The sequence below is a fragment of the Drosophila novamexicana genome, unplaced genomic scaffold, assembly GCF_003285875.2.
Source record: "Drosophila novamexicana strain 15010-1031.04,08,12 unplaced genomic scaffold, DnovRS2.1 tig00000008-arrow-pilon, whole genome shotgun sequence".
Classification (NCBI taxonomy): Eukaryota; Metazoa; Arthropoda; class Insecta; order Diptera; family Drosophilidae; genus Drosophila; species Drosophila novamexicana.
The window spans coordinates 3,372,434-3,390,048 of NW_020824765.1; the positions used below are offsets into that span (position 1 = coordinate 3,372,434).

General features: G+C 43.9%; 1 protein-coding gene across 9 annotated transcripts in view; it reads right to left on the reverse strand.

Annotated features, from left to right (window-relative positions):
- LOC115761741 (protein enabled homolog) overlaps positions 1 to 17,615 on the reverse strand; it is a 98,264-nt gene that overhangs the window by 15,365 nt on the left and 65,284 nt on the right. Inside the window, exon 1 of one of the 9 annotated variants that reach the window (XM_030703702.1) lies at positions 7,294 to 7,364. The exons of the other annotated variants lie outside the window; for them this stretch is intronic. Coding sequence (XP_030559562.1) covers positions 7,294 to 7,351 — 58 coding nt within the window. The 5' untranslated portion in view covers positions 7,352 to 7,364. Of the gene's footprint in view, positions 1 to 7,293; positions 7,365 to 17,615 lie in introns of those variants that run through there. 9 annotated transcript variants of the gene reach the window in all.

Here is a 17,615-nt window from a genome sequence, read left to right on the forward strand (position 1 = left end):
TTGAAGAAAATACACATTTCAATTTCTATTACCATTTTCGGTTTAACAATTTAAAATTTCAAATTCAGACTAGTTGGATTATTTTTAAGCTCTGATATCTTCATAAGTATTAAGCTCTTGTTACTTGACAAACATTGATGCATACAATTATAAAACTGCTTTTGTAAAAACTAGCTGAAATGTAATTCCTACGAGGAATTTGCAAGACCCTTATACTTATGGAGCTATTTATTTTCAGCATTAGATTTTATATTACAGAGAAGAACCTCTCGAACGGGTGTTAAATTCATAAAAAAAGCACATATTTGTTGGAAACAAATACGAAATTGACATTTTAACTTATAATTGTATTCAATTATTTTATAACGTTTTGTAAATATAAATGTATTTTACATTGTAAAATCGCTTGTGGCCCACTGTGTTTCGAGCGCAACAAAGCAGAAACTTGGCACGAATTGGCAAGGACGACGACAACGTCGCCCAGGCACGAACAAGGATATGAAGAGGGCAGAGCCAGAAGCAGAGGCAGCGGCAGCGGCAGTAAAATAAGCAGCAGGCGTCTATTATGCGAAGGCATCATTTAAGGGGATTATTTTATTTGGGCTCTAAACAATAAAGTGGGTTTATTAAAGGCAGCCGCCATTGCCACTGCCAGTACCAGGATGACTGTCTGCTTTTGTGCGAGTGTCCTGTGGCTGGGACTTTGTTTGCCCGGAAAACGGGAAGGACGAGTGGACGCCGCGTACAAAAGATGTTGCGCTATAAAAGTGCAAAAATGTGTTTTTCGCTCTTAAAAGTGCCCTCCTTACAGTCCCAACCCCCACATCCCCATCGTCCCCATCGCCCCCACAGTCACCAATCCTCAACTTGGGAGCGCTCTTTATTATTTGTGCAACTGTTTGTACAGTTGCGTAAAGTGACGTCTTGCAGCTCAGTTTGCAGCAGCTACTCGAGAGGACGTCATTCATTCTCATTCAGTTCTTTGCAGCAAGGGCGTATTCCCAAGGTGTTTTTGTCTCGCATGCAAATATAATGCAATGGTTTTTAAATTAAGTTTTAATACTCGCATCAGCCCCTCATTACGCCCTTTATCCAAATTCCCGCCCAGCACAGCACAGCATTTTCCATTGCTAGCCACAAGTCCCAGTGTGAGGTTTGTATCCTTACCGGGTAATCTTCAGTGCACAGAGGACGCAACTTGAGCACATGTCTGCAGATCTCAGCAGAGGCAGCTCTTGGAAATCGTATTAGGCATTATACAAGAAAGCTGATTAGCCCCAGAATGAAAACGGTTTGAAAACATATATGAAGACAGCTAGACGCTAAGAGGCATTGTATTAGTTGACTTGTTTTACTGGATTATAGACAAATCTCTTTCTCAGGTTTGAGAATTTTAAGTGTACAAATTGTTGCGCCTAGGAACTACATTTAACTGAATAAAATACAGGGTGTTCTTTGAATACTACATGTAAAATATATAACAATTGGACAAACTACAAGAAATTGAAAAAAATATTTCATAGTTATTTGGGCAGCAGATGTTTGTGCTCAGCATAAAACTTTAGAGATTACAAATATCGAAAAGTAATATAATATATTTGCTAAAGGCTGATGAATAAATCGAATGTCCGATTTCGAGCAGATTCGTTGCAAAGCCCGCTTAAGGCCTTGATTATATTTACATTTTATGTATTTCTCTAAGATTTAAGATGTACATGTAAATATATACACAAACTGACAACTTGAATTAAACTGATCTGGCATAAAAAGCCAGGATTTTATCACAAGTTAATGCTGATAGAGGTTATGATAATTGATGCTCTCACTGACTCATTACAACTACACAAGCGTATACCCTGTATTTTGCTGATAAGCTTTAAAATCCGCCGAGTTACAATTAATTTGAAACGATGACAAATGTATCCAATCCAAATAGTTAACTTAACTGCTTAGTACTCGTACTTTTTAAGCTGATGGAGCACTTGCAAATTAGTTCGCTTGACCAAAATCCAGAAAATCCAAACACACACACACACACATACGAGTCACGGTCAGTTACGCAGCGGGACTGGGCAATACTTAAAAACTTTGGGACTAAAAAGTTTCAACGCCATGTAAAAAGTAACCAAAGTTCAAACAGTGCAAACTTTTTGGACGTCCATCGACGTCGACATATTCGAAAGGAATATGCAGCATACAGGGTGCAGCAATTGAAGCACCCAAAGAAAGGTTAAGTGAAACGAACTCCAAGTGCCGAAGGGCATGGCCAGGGGCGTATGTAAGCTGATAAAAAACCCCAAGCCACAAAATGAAAACTTTTCGAAATCTGCCTTTTTATTTCTGTCTTTTTCGTTTGCCCAGTCCATGATGTGAAAACGAGAAAACAGCACCCGAAATTTCCATAAGCAAACAGCGATTTTGCGAAAATGCCATTTTATGCTGTATTAAATTTGGTTGCTTTGCCGACTTTTGGTCGCTGCCGTCTGCCGCCTGCCGTTGCATGTGTGAGTCCTTGCCAACGAGCCCTGCCACAGGCACACAAACATGTTCTGCGGCTCGGCCAGCTTCCACTTCAGAGATGGGTGTGGCTGGCTTTTGGTGTCAAAGCAGTCGCCCCTTCGCCGACTGTTCCCGCGTCTGCAGAGTGTCACACCGAAAGGTGCAGATGTCGCCCCTAAATGCTACTCCGAACTGGCAGCGACAACAGCATGTTAATGACTCTGACCCTTTGCCAAAGCCGAGCAGGAATAGACATCGTTTACTTGGGTCGGCTGGTCACTTGTCTTGGGTCTGGTTCTGTTTGCTGCTTAAGTAATTGGCATACAGATTTACTGACTCGCCCTGGAGGGCACAGGGGGTGGGAAATTTTGAATTAGCTCTGAGAGTATGTTAAAAATCATGCGACATATCGACAGCGACAGCGACACCGGCACCGACACAGGCCTCGACCTGATGATATTGTTAATGTCGCTTTTGCCGGCGTGCGCACAATTGTCACGTCACTTTGGTCCTTGTCAGCCTGTGCACAATTCTCAACATTAATTTCCAATCCAAACTCATGTTGCGCCACAACACAACCCCAGCATACAAACACAAGTTAAGGCAAACAGCTGCCACATCCCCAGCCTAATCCTTATCCTAGTTCTCATTCTCATCCGCATACCAATTCTGTGCTGCAACATTGTTGCGGCAATTCTGAGCTGACATTTTAATTGAATAGCCTCAGAGAGTGCATACAGCCTGAGAGGTAGCCAAAGAAGCGATGTATATACAGACAGAGACAGAGAGAGAGAGAGAGAGAGATGTGTATATAAAATATATCTAGTATATATTCAAGTGCGTATGAATACACAATTTAAGTACGCTGAGTGTTTGTGACACTTTGGGATTAGAAGCAAATTTTGCTCAGCAAGTATCCGAGTGCGAACAGTTTATTGTAATCGCTCTGCTCGGGACAAATGCAATTGTTGTTCATTGTTCATTGTTTATTGTGGCTGTTGTTGTTGTTATTGTTTCTGGTAAACTATTGAAACTCGTTTAATGCGATTTAACTGCCAGCAAATTACACTTGTCGTATTCCGACTTGGATGGCAAACCTATCTGCATATGCTGCCAAATCGATTGTACATCTAATAAAAGAGCATAAAAAGTGTTGTATCAATTGCCTGTCTTTTGTTAGTTAATAATTATTGAGTATTGTTAAAAATGTTAAGGCTCTAAGCATTTCATACAAATATTTAAGATTTTGATTTCTGGTATTATGCTATCCTGGCGATGGGCAGTAATTATCCCAGTCACATTTGAGACCAATAATTGGAAGGGTATTCAACCTGGCCCAATTGAGACTATTTCACAAATATACAAATCGGGATAGTTTAGGTTTTTCAAAGTAAAGCCTATCAATCCATTCCGCGTGTTTGTCAACTTATATACTAGTATTTGCGTTTATTCAGCTGTTTATCGTATTCCTAGATACTTTTGTGCGCATCCTTGAAGAGCTATGATTCTTAATAAGCCAATTTGATTATATAAAGTGAAATGCTACAATGGCTGCCTAAATGCTTAAGTATTCCAAACAAAAGCGTTTCTGTTTACTTTTGACTTGTCGCTGTTTGTTATTTTAAGACGCCTGAACGCATGTGGCCGAAAGGTTCCTTGAACAAAGCTGCTTAAATGCTCGCACATGCTCACGATGTTTACACAAATTATTATCATTTACATGCGATTTTCAGTGCGTTTGTTGCCCCGTCTAAGCAAATATTGACCTACAGTCGGGAGAGCTGCCAGCAAATAATAGCACCACAAGGGATCCGCACGACCACCTACTGAACCGAACATATATCCGAAAGGGAGAAACCAATTAGAGTGTAACCTGTTAATGAATAATAATAAATTATTCATTTGATCTCACTTTCTTTAAATCTACAGGTCTTTCTAATTCTAAATCCTGATCCTGATTCGATCTGCACGCAAAGTTGTTAATACATGGATAATTATTATGTTTCATTTAAAAGTAAAATACAATAAGTGGAAATTTTCAATATATATATATATATATACATATATATATATCTTTAGCATATACAAATTGGTGGCTTTACTTTAATTGAGCCGAGGGATGAGCGGGTTGTTTACATATATGAAAGATCTCTACTTCACGAGAGTACAGGGTATCTGCAAGCCCAGCAGCTCTGCTTGACTTGGCGTTGACTTTATGACAAGAGTCGATTGTAAAAATCTTTCCATCTGCAAAATTTGTTATTCAACTTTGGCCATAAAAAATAAATTGATTATTTGACAGACATTTAATAGCCGGCAGGTCCCTCGGCTCGGCGTTTGTATTCGATTAAATATGGCCCGGAATGCGAAAATTTGGACGTCAACGATAAAAGCATAAATAAATTATGCGATGCCCTAACTAAACACAGAGAGTATTTGCTTGTTTATGAGGGCGGGCGGGCGGTCGGGCGGTCGTTCGTGCAACATATAATTCAATTGCCGAATAAAATAACAAAAACTGTGAAATTTATTTATGTAGCTGCTTCATATTTACATTGACGAGCAAATGAATTACAATTGTTTATTTGACATCCAGGAGGCCGAGAGTTACGGGCGCAGGGATTCGGGTCCCTAACTAGCCCAAAGCAACCAAAGCATGCAAACAAAACACATGCAGTTGTTTAAATTTTAAATGACTTTCCCAGCACAAAGCCGATAATTAAATGATTAGTTATGCAAATGCAAATAAACTAATGCCAGAGTCTAGCAAATTGCCATGTATAGATACACGAATAAATCGCCCAAAGACACCGACAAGACATTTTGAAGTTCATTCAAAAGTCAGCCGAGATGTTTGATGAATTTATTTCGCCTTTGCAGCAAATCCATGAAGACAATATTAAGAATCCAGCCCGACTAGCAGATACCCATCTATACGTTTTTATCCTCGGAAGAACTCCTTCCTTCCCCAGCCACACACTGCAGAGAATGCATTCCTGAATATCTAGCATCGGTGCTTAGAATCCGAGCCTTAGAAAGTTTAATATGGCGCCCAACTTTGTATTCATTCAGTTATGTGGGAAATCGGGAGTATTTAGAAATTGAAATATTTTTTAAATAACAAAGTTTGGTAAATCTCTCTCTCTCTCTCTCTTATAATAAAAATGGGAGAATATAATAATTTCAAATTAAGCGTGGACAATATAGGATAATATATATATTAAATTGCAAGTATTTATCTTTTGTATGTTCTGAGATCGACATACAGATCTGAGATCGCATCACTATGCCGAAATATATAAGAGGAGCAGAGATATATGAGGTCGGATATGATTCCTTTTGCCTGTTGCACACATCCTAGCCAAGCATCCAGGGCATAAGTATGGCACATCGATGGGCTCGACTAGAACATGCCCAGCAAACAATGTTTTTTATTTCAGGTAGAAAGCTATTTGACGGCGTAGTTAAAATATGATAAAATGGAACAGCGGAAATCGTTGAGAAAACAAACACGAATGCGAAGAGTTCTCGCAACAGCTGGCAAAAGCAAAAGCAGAGCAGAGCAGCCAAGAAAAATAGCTCAGTAGCTGCCTACGCTCGCCCCACATCTGACACTTCCCATCAGCTGTTTCCAAAGAACAACTAACAAATTAATCAATTCTCGCCTCAGGCTCGCGGCGACTCATTTACGACCCGTGCATTAGGTTTTTGTTTGTTTGCCTTAAGTGATGCGATCCCATGCGATCCCATACGATCCCAAGCGACTCCGTTTCGGTGCCTCGCTGATCCAACCCCCTGGCAATGAGAACAACGAAATTAATTCTCTAGCACGTCGAAAATGGAAAAACATTTAAAGGAAATTACAATTTGCCTCAAAATATCAGAGGGGCCAGCTCTGAATTTCCAGCTACCGCATAACAGATCGTATACATAGATCGTATATCGCAAGGCTGGGGCCGAAAGAAACTGTGCGTGTTGACATTTAATTGCCTGCGGGGCTTGATGTCAAAATAAATAAATGAGAATTAAAATAACTTATTGATGGCCGCGATGTTATAGCTTTTCCAACAGCGATTCCTAATTTTATAGACTCGTCTCCCTCGTTGACAGAGTCACCCACCCTAGCGCTGGCGGCCATGGACGTAGCAGGCAGGAGAAGCTGCGGCGCATATTTTTGGAATTGTTCGTTCGTTTGAGAGACAATTAGTGCCAAGCATTTGGCGTCGAGTGTTTTTATAGAGGTTGTCGGAAATTTTATTGCTTGTTTAGACAGTGGGGCGATTGAACAAAGCGTTTTGTGGAATGCTCCATTGAAGTGTTGTCAGCTCGTTGTCAACACAGCCCCACAGCCGCGGATGTATCTCAGCCAGATACACATTCCTAGGCATTCCATGTCCCATCCGCTCTCTAATCATATATCCCAATAAAACAGAGCTTTATGCTGAACGTATCTTATCAGGTGCGACTAATCTTAAATTAGCCCAGTTTACATATAATAATAAATAGAGTCCAAGTCTATTGATAAGGGAAATCTAATGGGCATCTTATATAGTCTTCTTTCGTCCTTTTCGCGCAGGATTCATTTCCTACAACAGATTTATCTATAACGGAAATCCCTATTCAATTTGTAATCCTTTCTGGTATTTTTTTTATATTTTTTCAGCTTTCGTATTGCTTGATTTTTTATATTTTCGGCTTATATTGAATATCCGGAGTGGTTCCCAATGCTCATGGCTGGGGCCGGGGGAAGGGGCGGAGGGTGTAGCGAGACGACAAACTTTACCAACGACTCACCACAAATCGGTATCGGTGCATGAATGCTGGGTAATCCTCTTGGTAGCCATTCCATCATTTATTATGGGTTATAATCCAAACAAGGTGAAGGCAAAGCAAACGGCGGGCGTTTACTAACACTTACACACACGCACGCACACACACACACACACGCACACAGAGAGAGAGAGGGGCAGAATAGGGATGCAAATGCAATGGAGCTGCTCGCTGAAGCTGCGCTGCTCCCGTGTGTGTGTATGTGTGTGCCTGCTGCGATAGACTGCCAAACTGTTCGCTGCGTTCCTACAGCTGTTGTTTTTCTTCTTCTTGTTGTTGTTGTGGCTTTTATTGTTGTTGTTGTTGTTGTTGGTTGCCACTTGTGTTTCGATTTTTCAGAAGCAGGCGGCGCGGCGGCACAACAAATTGAGTTAATCCAAGAAAACGGAATAATAAAACACCCAAGCAGGCAGATAAAGCGCGGCACGCGAGCGAGCGAGACAGCAAGAGAGCGGAGCAGGAAGCGCGCGAGTATAAAGCGCTTTATAAATGATGCTGCAGAGCGGCGTGCAAAAGGTTGAGATTTACTTGGCCTCCAGCGTGGCTCGGCAAATGCATTAATGAAGGCAGCAAGTCCTGGCTGCTGCTGCTGCTGCTGCTGCTCTGCTGTTGCTTCTTCCAGTTGGCTACCGCTGCTGATTCCTTTGCCCCGGATGCACAAATTTCGTTCGTTTTCTTTACTTTTCTTTCGTTTTTATTTTACTTTTTTTTTTCGGCGCTATTTTTTTTTTAATTTAATATTTACTTTGCACTTTGTTTAACTTTTACTCGAGCGCTTTTCTTTTCATTTTACTTTTCCAATTTAAATTCCTCGCCAGAAACTTTTGCTTGACTACGCGACGACGTCGATGGTTCAGATGAGTAAGAGGGCAGGGGGGCAGGAGACCTTTTGGGCTGTTGCTGCTGCTGCTGCGACTGTCGAGAGAGTGAGACCGCGACAGCACACCACAGCACACACTCGCACACACGCGCGCACACACACAGAGAACGAAAACTTTGCCGCTTTCTTTATGGCGAAAAAGGTTAACGGGAAATCTTGAATACTGCACTGAAACTCAACTGAGGAGCAATTCTAGCGAGTCGGTCGCTTGGTCGGTTGCCTGGTTGGGTAGTTGGGTGGTATTTGGGTGGTCGGATGCTTGTCTGGGGTATGCAATTTCCTTATTGAAATATTTGCACTTGGCTACACGTTCTGTCGCGCTCAACGAATTGATGTTGATTACGTTTTGTCGCATCCAAGCTCAATCTCAAATTTCTGCGGGCACCCTCACGTTAAACGTTACACGGTGCACGGTGCACGTTGCACGTTGCTGGTTGTTGCCTTTTGCCCGTCGCCCGGTGCTCGATGCCCGTTACCGTCGCTTTGCTCACTCTTCAAGTGGCCGCCATAATTACACTAATTGTAATTGTAATTGTAATTGAATTCGCTTGGCTGCCCTTCACACCGACACCAACGCCAACAGCGACACCGACACTGACACTGAGACCGACACTCACACTCTCTTACACACACACACACACACGTGCAGGGGCGCACAGAACTGCGAAAACAAAACACGGCACTTAACACACGCGCTGGTAATTGAGAATCGCAATCCCAATCGTAATTGCAACGGTAAATCGCCAGAGTCTGAGAGCAGAGTGGCCACAGCGACCAAGACATACACACGACGCTGACGACGTTTGCGAAAGGACTAAAATGTTTCGCTGTTCAGCTGGCGCGTGAGAGTCGAGCTGAGTCGTTTCGAGTTGGATAAGACGTCACACTCACACTCACGCTCGCTCAATGCGCCATGGGAGAGCGCTCACTGCTTAGAAACGCTGTGTGTGTGTGTGGGCCATGCTCTCACAGCAGCAGGCGGCGTCGGCGTGTGAGCGCTGAGAGGGAGAGCAAGAGAGTATAACTGTCAAGCGAGAGCGGCTCTCTGTGCATGTGTATGTGCTGTAATTCATGTGCATTCAGTGCCTTCACAGCCTTGATGTGCACTGCGCTGCTCCACCACCAGCAGCAACAACAAAAACGCCACCAGCCTCTGTCGTCGCCCGCTGCATGCGGCACTGGGGTTGATTTTCTTGCAGCAAGCACGAGACGGCTGCTTGTCAGTCAGTTAGTTTGGTCGGCCTGTCAGCCCCGTAGGCAGTGAGAGAGCAAGACTCAAAATGGTGGCCACCACCAGCAATACCACAACAATAACAACAATGTCGACATCGACATCGCTGAGGTCGTTGTTGTTCCCCTTTTGCATTTAACACGAAGCACGCGCTCAAATTGTTGTTGTTGCTGTTGCTGTTGGTTGGCTTCGCCAAATCAACAACAACAACAACAACAACAGCAACAACAGGCGAGCACTGTAAACAAAATTTGCGGTTCATGTGCTCAACACCTTCGCAACTGCTGACGCTGATGCTGCTAATGCTGAAGTCAACGCAGGGAGCGGTTGCTTTTTTCGACATAATGTAAAATGCTGTTGCATACTTTTTGGAGAAGGGAGGTTAAGTTGAGTCAATTATTGGAGCAGGAAAACAACAAAAACAATACGATTACAGATATTAAAGGCAAACGCATGACAAAGTTGATAGAATACGTGACACAATTAGGACGACTTAACTTGTTCCACTGTAAAATTAAGCGTTAAACACGTCAATGATACTATCGTACTCCAGTCTTGGAAAATATATTGTATCTATATGTTATTTATTGCAGAAATCATGGATAGCTAACATTTCGCAAGTTCAGAGATCACGAATGGAGTAAAAACCCATTTGGCCGACACTTACCAGCTCAACATTTTTTATATTACGGATTAATGCACTTAGAATCGGATTAGCATCGGATAGACGGTAACCTCCTCGTTTTTACCAACTTCACATAAACATATATGATTATACATATGTATATGATTTACTTTCGAACAAAAGAACAGCTACTGTTGGAAAATCGAGGCAATGGTGGCAGGACACAATGCGAGTGACTAACAGAGAGGAGCCCAGAGCAAAGCAAGGTAAAACAATGGCACGAAGAAGAGTTGGTGGTCCAGAGGAAAAGAGTGATAGCTCACCCACATACATACACACACACAATCACACCTAGACGCACACCTATATAAACTCTGCGTATGACGAGCGCCTGAACAAAACGAACTTTCAGAATATTCTCGGATGAGCATTTGGCGTTGGTGTTGCAGCTTCTGCTTCTTCGACTTCGGTTTGCTGCCGTTGTTGTACCCTTTACTACTTTAAAATGGCTAAAAAGGGTATACTGTTTTGGGAAATTTGTTTGTAACATACTGTAGGAGGCATTGCCGACCGATCTTAGTCGATCTCAGGAACTATAAGAGGCAGAGAGATAAAACTTGGAATGAAGAATCTGCTTTTATTTCATAAAATCGATTCTGGATATCATGTGTTCCTTCCAACATTTTTTTTGGGTATCTCCTTGGGGGTATTGGGGTATTAGGCTAAAACCACCGAAGAGAACCGGGAAGTAGTACAAAAGCTATGTAGCTTAAAGCGTGCAGGGTATCCTCTAGTCAGGCACACCCGACTACAGCTTTTTCACTTGCATTTGCTGTTCTTGTTGTTGTTTCAGATCTGCTCTGTTTATGTACACAAAATGCGCGCAGTGCCCACGGCTACGTCGGCTATGACGACGACGACGACGCCGACGACAGACTATGTGTGCACATTGGCACATTTAACAATGGCTTCGTGTGTGTATGTGTGTGTGTGTGTATTTGTATGTGTGTCTGTGTATTGGTAGTAGCCAGAACCGCCGCTCGGCGAGGCGAGCCCAACTCAGCGATGCGTGTAAAAAGGATAATTTGTCAATATGTTCGTTCGTTCCGGATTTGCTCGGCCTCGACGGCAGTTGCCAGTTGCCAGTCGCCAGTTCAACCATCATCAACATCATCCCAAGACTGTAACAGGACCTCTCCCTCCCCACTCGTCAAACCCGCTCCGATGGCCGTTCGTGCGTGCCTCTGCCTCTGCCTCTGCCTCCGCCTCTGTCGATGCCGTCGTTGTCGTCGCCGTGCACACAAATTCTTTGTGCCTGCCGCTTATTGAATTGCTGAACACAGCCCTGACTGCCCGACTGCCAGCCTGCCCGACAGTCAGACGCTTCCGAGCTCCCCTCCCCCTGGCCTGCCCACCAACTACCCCCGCCGGCCTTTCGGTTGGCTGCTTCCACCATTCGGTTAGCAATGGTTAATAGGGCTTAGAAGCTGAAATTATTGCCTTGTTCAGTGTGAACCAAGCCAAATCGGATGAGTGCTGTTCGCCAGTACGTCCTATGCGTGTGCGTATGTGTCTGTGTGTGTGTGTGTGAGTGTGTGTTTAAGGCGATAAAAGACCGGCCTGGTCGTGCTGGGCTCTCCTTTTGGGTGGGAACTGACACTAAACGTTCGATTATTAGTGGGTTCGCTTAAGCTGAGGTGTGAGAATGATCAATGGAGAGCGGCAGGGGCGGCTGTAGGTTAATATCTGATTTGTTGCAGAGCCTTTGTTCCATTGACAACACTTTCCACAAATGGAATAAGGGAAAATTAAAATGGGAATATGCTTTGAGCACCGCCGGGTAGTTCTACAAACTTTAATCTTTATAATAAGAAATGAATATCTAAAAAAACAAGTTTACAAAACTTGGCAGTACTCTCCGATATAACAATAAAAGCGATTTTATCTTCATTGAAACTATTTACAATGTGTATAAAGTGCCTGGAAACTTTTCAGGCAATACTATATATTGTTGCAATATTAAATTGTATATTTTGAAGATACATATATATATCTGTACATTAACTAGCTGGCCTTACCCGATTAATGTCTATTGCTTCAAATTTAAGATATCAACTTTTCAATCATTTTCCGCACGTGGAATTCCACATGCAAATTTATATTTTAACGTTAACTGCTTAACATATTAGATACTACCTTTTCACTAAGTACACTAGGTACTTGGATTCTGTGAAAAGTGTGAAATACGTCTCAAATGATCTTTCGTATAGAATAGCAAATAATTTTGAGCACGAAAAGCCACCCACCAAATCATTGACTCGCATTTCCACGAAGTTGGCATTGCTTTTTCGATCAAAAGATCTGTAAAAGTGAGCTTAAGGCCGATCGGTAAACAAAATAGTTTCATACAAACGTATTTATCTATTAATATCCAGATAATGATTTTTGCTTTATATCTTTTGAATAAACTGTAGGCTGCAACATTGTTGTATATTGAATATATATGCTGCCCTCCCTTCATATTCGATTTTTGAGTTTAATTTATTGCTCTCAGTTGTATGAAATCAATTACAGTTCAATATGTAAAGCATGCAATACAAATCAAAAACACAATGAATAGCCCAAGGAATGTTCTGCGTCCCAAGCGCGCAGAGTCCCAAAATAGTCCCGAAAAACAACCAGGAACTTCAATTGGCAAGCCCGGCGACAATCAAAGCGCAAAGCAAGCCAAAGCTGAGCAAGAAAAAGTCATTGCCAAAACCAATAACACAATCAACTGTGCAGTGCAGCCAGCCTGGTGGCGACTTTCTGCTCACCGTTTGCTCATAGAACATGGTCACAATGGGCGAGACGCAACCACGAGAGTCCTTTCGCCACACCCGACACCCGATACCAGCCAGGAGCAGCCTCGAGACGAGGACAAAACGTTGGCGATGAGATTTTAAAAGCCATTTAGAAAAACACCCTCAGACACAAAACAAATCCACAAAAATACCGACACGGATACCAAGCAGCAAATACACACACACAAACACACACACACATACACACACAGTCAAAGCTTACACAAAACTGGCGTTAAAAATGATGCGGAAACACGATGTTCGTCAGCTCCGCCGTCGACGACCAGGACGAGGTTGGCGGCGAGGACGAAGGCGAAGACGAGGACGATGACGACAATGAGCCTTCAAGCGAAAACCGCTGCTAAAACTTCACGCTTAAATATTTTTCACACCACGTAGCGACAAGTTTGTGCAATCCAAAGGGCCGAGGGTACCGTGGAGATGGAAGTGGGCACAACAACAACAATAACAGCGCGGCCACGTCTTCCAAATGGCACGAAGCTCAGCGGATGTGCGTGGAATGCGCCGTCCGAAGTGGGCTACAGAAGCAGCAGCTATGCCAAGCGAGCGAGGGATGGCAGGCGCCTGGAGGGGTTGGAGCCGGGCATGAAGCCGCACTCGACGGCAAATGTCTAAATACCCTGCTCGTGCTAAATGCCTGACATTCTGGCTGCGACCACAACGAATGCATCCAGGATGGCTGTCGAGCACATGCTCCGAGAAAACCGAATACGGATTGAGAGCGCCGAGTGCTGTAAAAGTTGCCACAGCGGATATATCCGCATCAATATAAATCCGTTAAGCGCAGTGAATGTGTACGGTATTATGAATTATGCACAAGAATTTTGTATATGAAGGGTAAACTCAACAGTAGCTAGAAAACTTTTCAACTTGAACAGTTGTCCTATTGAAATTAAGTTATACCCGAGCCTAAGAATATAACTAACTAAAAGCCTTGCTAATATGTCCCAAATTTAACACAAAGAATATTTATACCAGAATATTTATTGAAAGTACAATCCTTCACGTTAAACGTTTACGAATGTGACGCAAAGAGGACTAAAATAATAGCACAACCTTTTAATAGCAAATACTTTTGTATACCATAACCAGAATATTTGTTGACACACTTTTAACTAATATTTCTTCTCAAAAAGCCAAATTAGCCCAGAAAATATATAGATAGAGCTTGATCGAGCATAAATACTGCTCAGATAGAGCTAAAATTGCGAATATGCCCGCCTTTGTGGCTGGTAGGGTAAGCTGGACAAACTCAAGATACCACAAAAACCAAATCTAAACCGAAACACAATTGTTAGAAATTAAAAGGAAAACTTTAATCATAGCCGCGGGTAAGCGGCGGCGGCGTCGACGGATGTCGGACGTCCAAGTGACGGAACTGAGCGGGGGGCGAGGGGGTTGGGGGTATGGAAAAAGGAAACTGAGACCGGGCCTGACTCCGTTTGCCACTGTCTGAAATACAACGAAACTTGTGCAAGTTTCCGGTCGTGTGTACTATTTTCCGTGCTCATTTCCGCAACCATTTCCACATTTCCACTGTGGCCAAGCAACACAAAAGGAACTTTCCTTGAGCAGCCAGTTAGGACTGCAGCTGGAGCTGGGGAAGCTCCAGACGATTGTTGTTCTTGGATGCACAAAACTTGCGGCAACTTGACGCTCCTAGGGTCAGCAAAGCAGAGCAAAAAACGGGAGGCTACGGTGCTGGGCAATGTGGTTCATACGGATACAGATACAAATACAGATACAGATACAGATACAGATGCATGCATAGCTATGTAGCGCATTGCTGTACTCTGGGTGGCGACTGCTATTTCGCTCGCTCGCTTACGGCGAAAGTGCAGGGCGTGGAAAGCCGAAAAGCAAAAGCAAACAACGACCAAGTAGCAAGTGGCAAGTGGCAAGTGGCAGGGACAAGGCCCCAACCCACATTGGCCACTGCGCTTGCCACTTGGCTGTTGCACTTCACTCAATTTGGGGCCAGCTCAGGAAACTTTTTGCAGTCTCTGCCTCTGACAGCCGTCATAAAAGCGAGTGGGAGGAGCTCTGCAGCTGGAGGCAGGTGTGCCCGAATATGCCAAAAAAAAAAAAAAGGTCGACCAACAAAACTCTGCTCTTTGCTTGTGTGCGTGTGTGTGTACATATGTGTAGTCAATCAATACGTCAGAGGAGAGGCTCATCAAAAATTCCAATCACAAATTGGCGGAGAGCAGCACAGCAGTAACAGTTCCTCCATGGCCACTGCAAACCACAATCAACCCATCGTGGCCACCTTATCGCCGGATCCACTGACGTCACAGGAGCACCACTCGAGTGACCAACGCAGGCAATAATGGCATTTAAATGCAGGGTCACGTATCAATTTACTTGGTTATTAGTTACCAGCCCGCCAGCCCATCACATCTCTGGGCGAGAGCGCGCCCCACTTCGATGTCAATATCGCACACTCTCGGAGAAGAGCTCACATCCGGTTCTCCCCTTTCCAATGATATGCCCACTTGCAACCACTTGCCCTTTGACCCGATGCGCAAATCCGAGATGAGCGCTTGGCTTGCTGCTACGCACCCCGCTCCCAGCTGGCGAATATGGCTTTGTGCTAAACTGACAGCGGCGACCAAAGCCCAAAGCCTAGAGCCCAAGCTACACCACAGCCTCTAACCCGTTAAGCGACCCAAAGCAGCTGGCGCTCTGTTTTAATGCCAGGCCCTTGCATGACCCTGCCCACACCCTGACCCCAACTTTTCTTTTTTAAACTTTCCCCTGGCCATCTCCGCGCAAAGAAGCCACCAACTCGAGGCAGCAGCCTCAAAACAGCCTGTCAACACAGCCAGAGACGTGAAGCAGATGGGGCGGGGGGAGAACCGAGGGTTGAGGAGCAGCTTCTCTCGTGCGCATAGTTTTTCTCTCCTTAGGCCTCTCGCTCTTGCTGCATTTTCGGCTCAAGAAGGAATAAGCCATCTTACCGAGCCGCTCGAACCGAACCCAATACACGAGTCCTTCGCTGTGGATGCACTCCCCCCGAACTGCCAAAGAGAGCAACAGCAGGGGCATCAGCTAGCGGAACCAGGTGGAGGAGCTAGGATGCATGTATGCATAGGTGTTAGAGAACTTTTGTGTGTGTAACCCATGCAGCAGCGATGCAAGTGGTTCGAATAATACACTCAACAAAATCGGGTAACAATCAAAACTCGACGGGGAAATATATAAATATAAAATGCATTACTAATAAGATAAATGTACATATAAAAATATCTATAAGAATAACTTATTCTATTTAAAAATTTTAAATTACGAAAACTCTTTTATGATAATTTATCAAATTCCCGCCTCGTTTTTCGCAGTGTGTTAGAGCTAGGAAGGAAGGGTGCATTCGCACAACAACAAATAATAATACTAAAAAAAAAAGTTAAAAAGAAAACCAAACATACAAATAACAAAAGCAAGAAGAGGAAGAATCATAGAGCAACAACTAAACACGCACATGGAAGCTTTGGAGCAGGGGGCAAATGGCAACTATTCGGAGAGTAGCTTCGATACCTTCGATGCAGTGCTCGGCGAGCTCTGGGAGCGAGGTCCGCTCACACACACACGCTCACACACACACACACAGCCATTAGGACGAACAAATGTACTGTACGCTGCCGCAACAAATCCCTAAACAAGCAGCAACAACGCGGACAGCTCCCAGAGTCGGAGCAGGAGCAGCAGCAGCAACTCGACTTCCGTCGTCGACACCAATGCCGAACCCGATGTCGATGTCGCTGTCGACGTTAGCGCAGGCGTCGCTGCTGCTGCTGCTGCATTCTGCATATAGAGCGGAATTTCCGGTCTAACCTCACAGCGCCCAAGCGGAAATACAAGCGGATTAGCTTTTAGATTTATATACTAACAAACACCGATTAGACAGGTGGGTGCAGGGTGGTGGCTGCCACTGCACGAGAGGATGGCACGATTGCTCGGGTGCTGAACAGGGCCCAGGCCCAGAGCTGGCTACTACGGACGCAGCTCGTCGTGCATGACTGGGAGAGTTTCTGCGTGGCTTGTGAATGCCAGCAGCATTGCTTTCCAAATCGGGTGCCTCCCCGAAGGTGGGCCGGCGGTTGGGTGGTGCTCATGGTTAGTTCCCTTGTTGTTGTTGTTGTTGCGTTTTAGTGTTTCCTGTTCGAAGTTCAAATGTGAGAATATTTTCATATGGCAAGCGTCGCCACACAGACACAACATGAAACTCACCACGCACACACACACACACACACGCACAACAAGTCACCCACGTTCACCCACTCAGCGGGTATTTCAGTGCTGCTCTGTTGCGGTCCTGACTTTGGCTCATGCTCATTTTTCAAATGCCCCAACTTGGGTTATTTTCAACTAATAGAGTATGTGGCCAGCAAGGAATTTAACGCAGATACATTTTTGGTCAATAGTCTTCTTTCCATAGCCATTGTTTTTGTTTTTGTTGCTGTTGTCGTTGTTGTTGTTATTTTCCCCAGCCCAGCCTCCAATTTCTGCGGATTTTATCAATTAAAGAACCAAACTCCTAAAATCAAATCTGAAATTTCCAATTCCTTTGCATATGTTTGCCAAATTTGAAGAGTCCTTCGGATTTTATATATTCACAAATATAATTTGACTTGAAAATTGTTGCAAAAGAGTCCAAAGGTTGTCAAAAAAGGGACTCCTAAATGACAA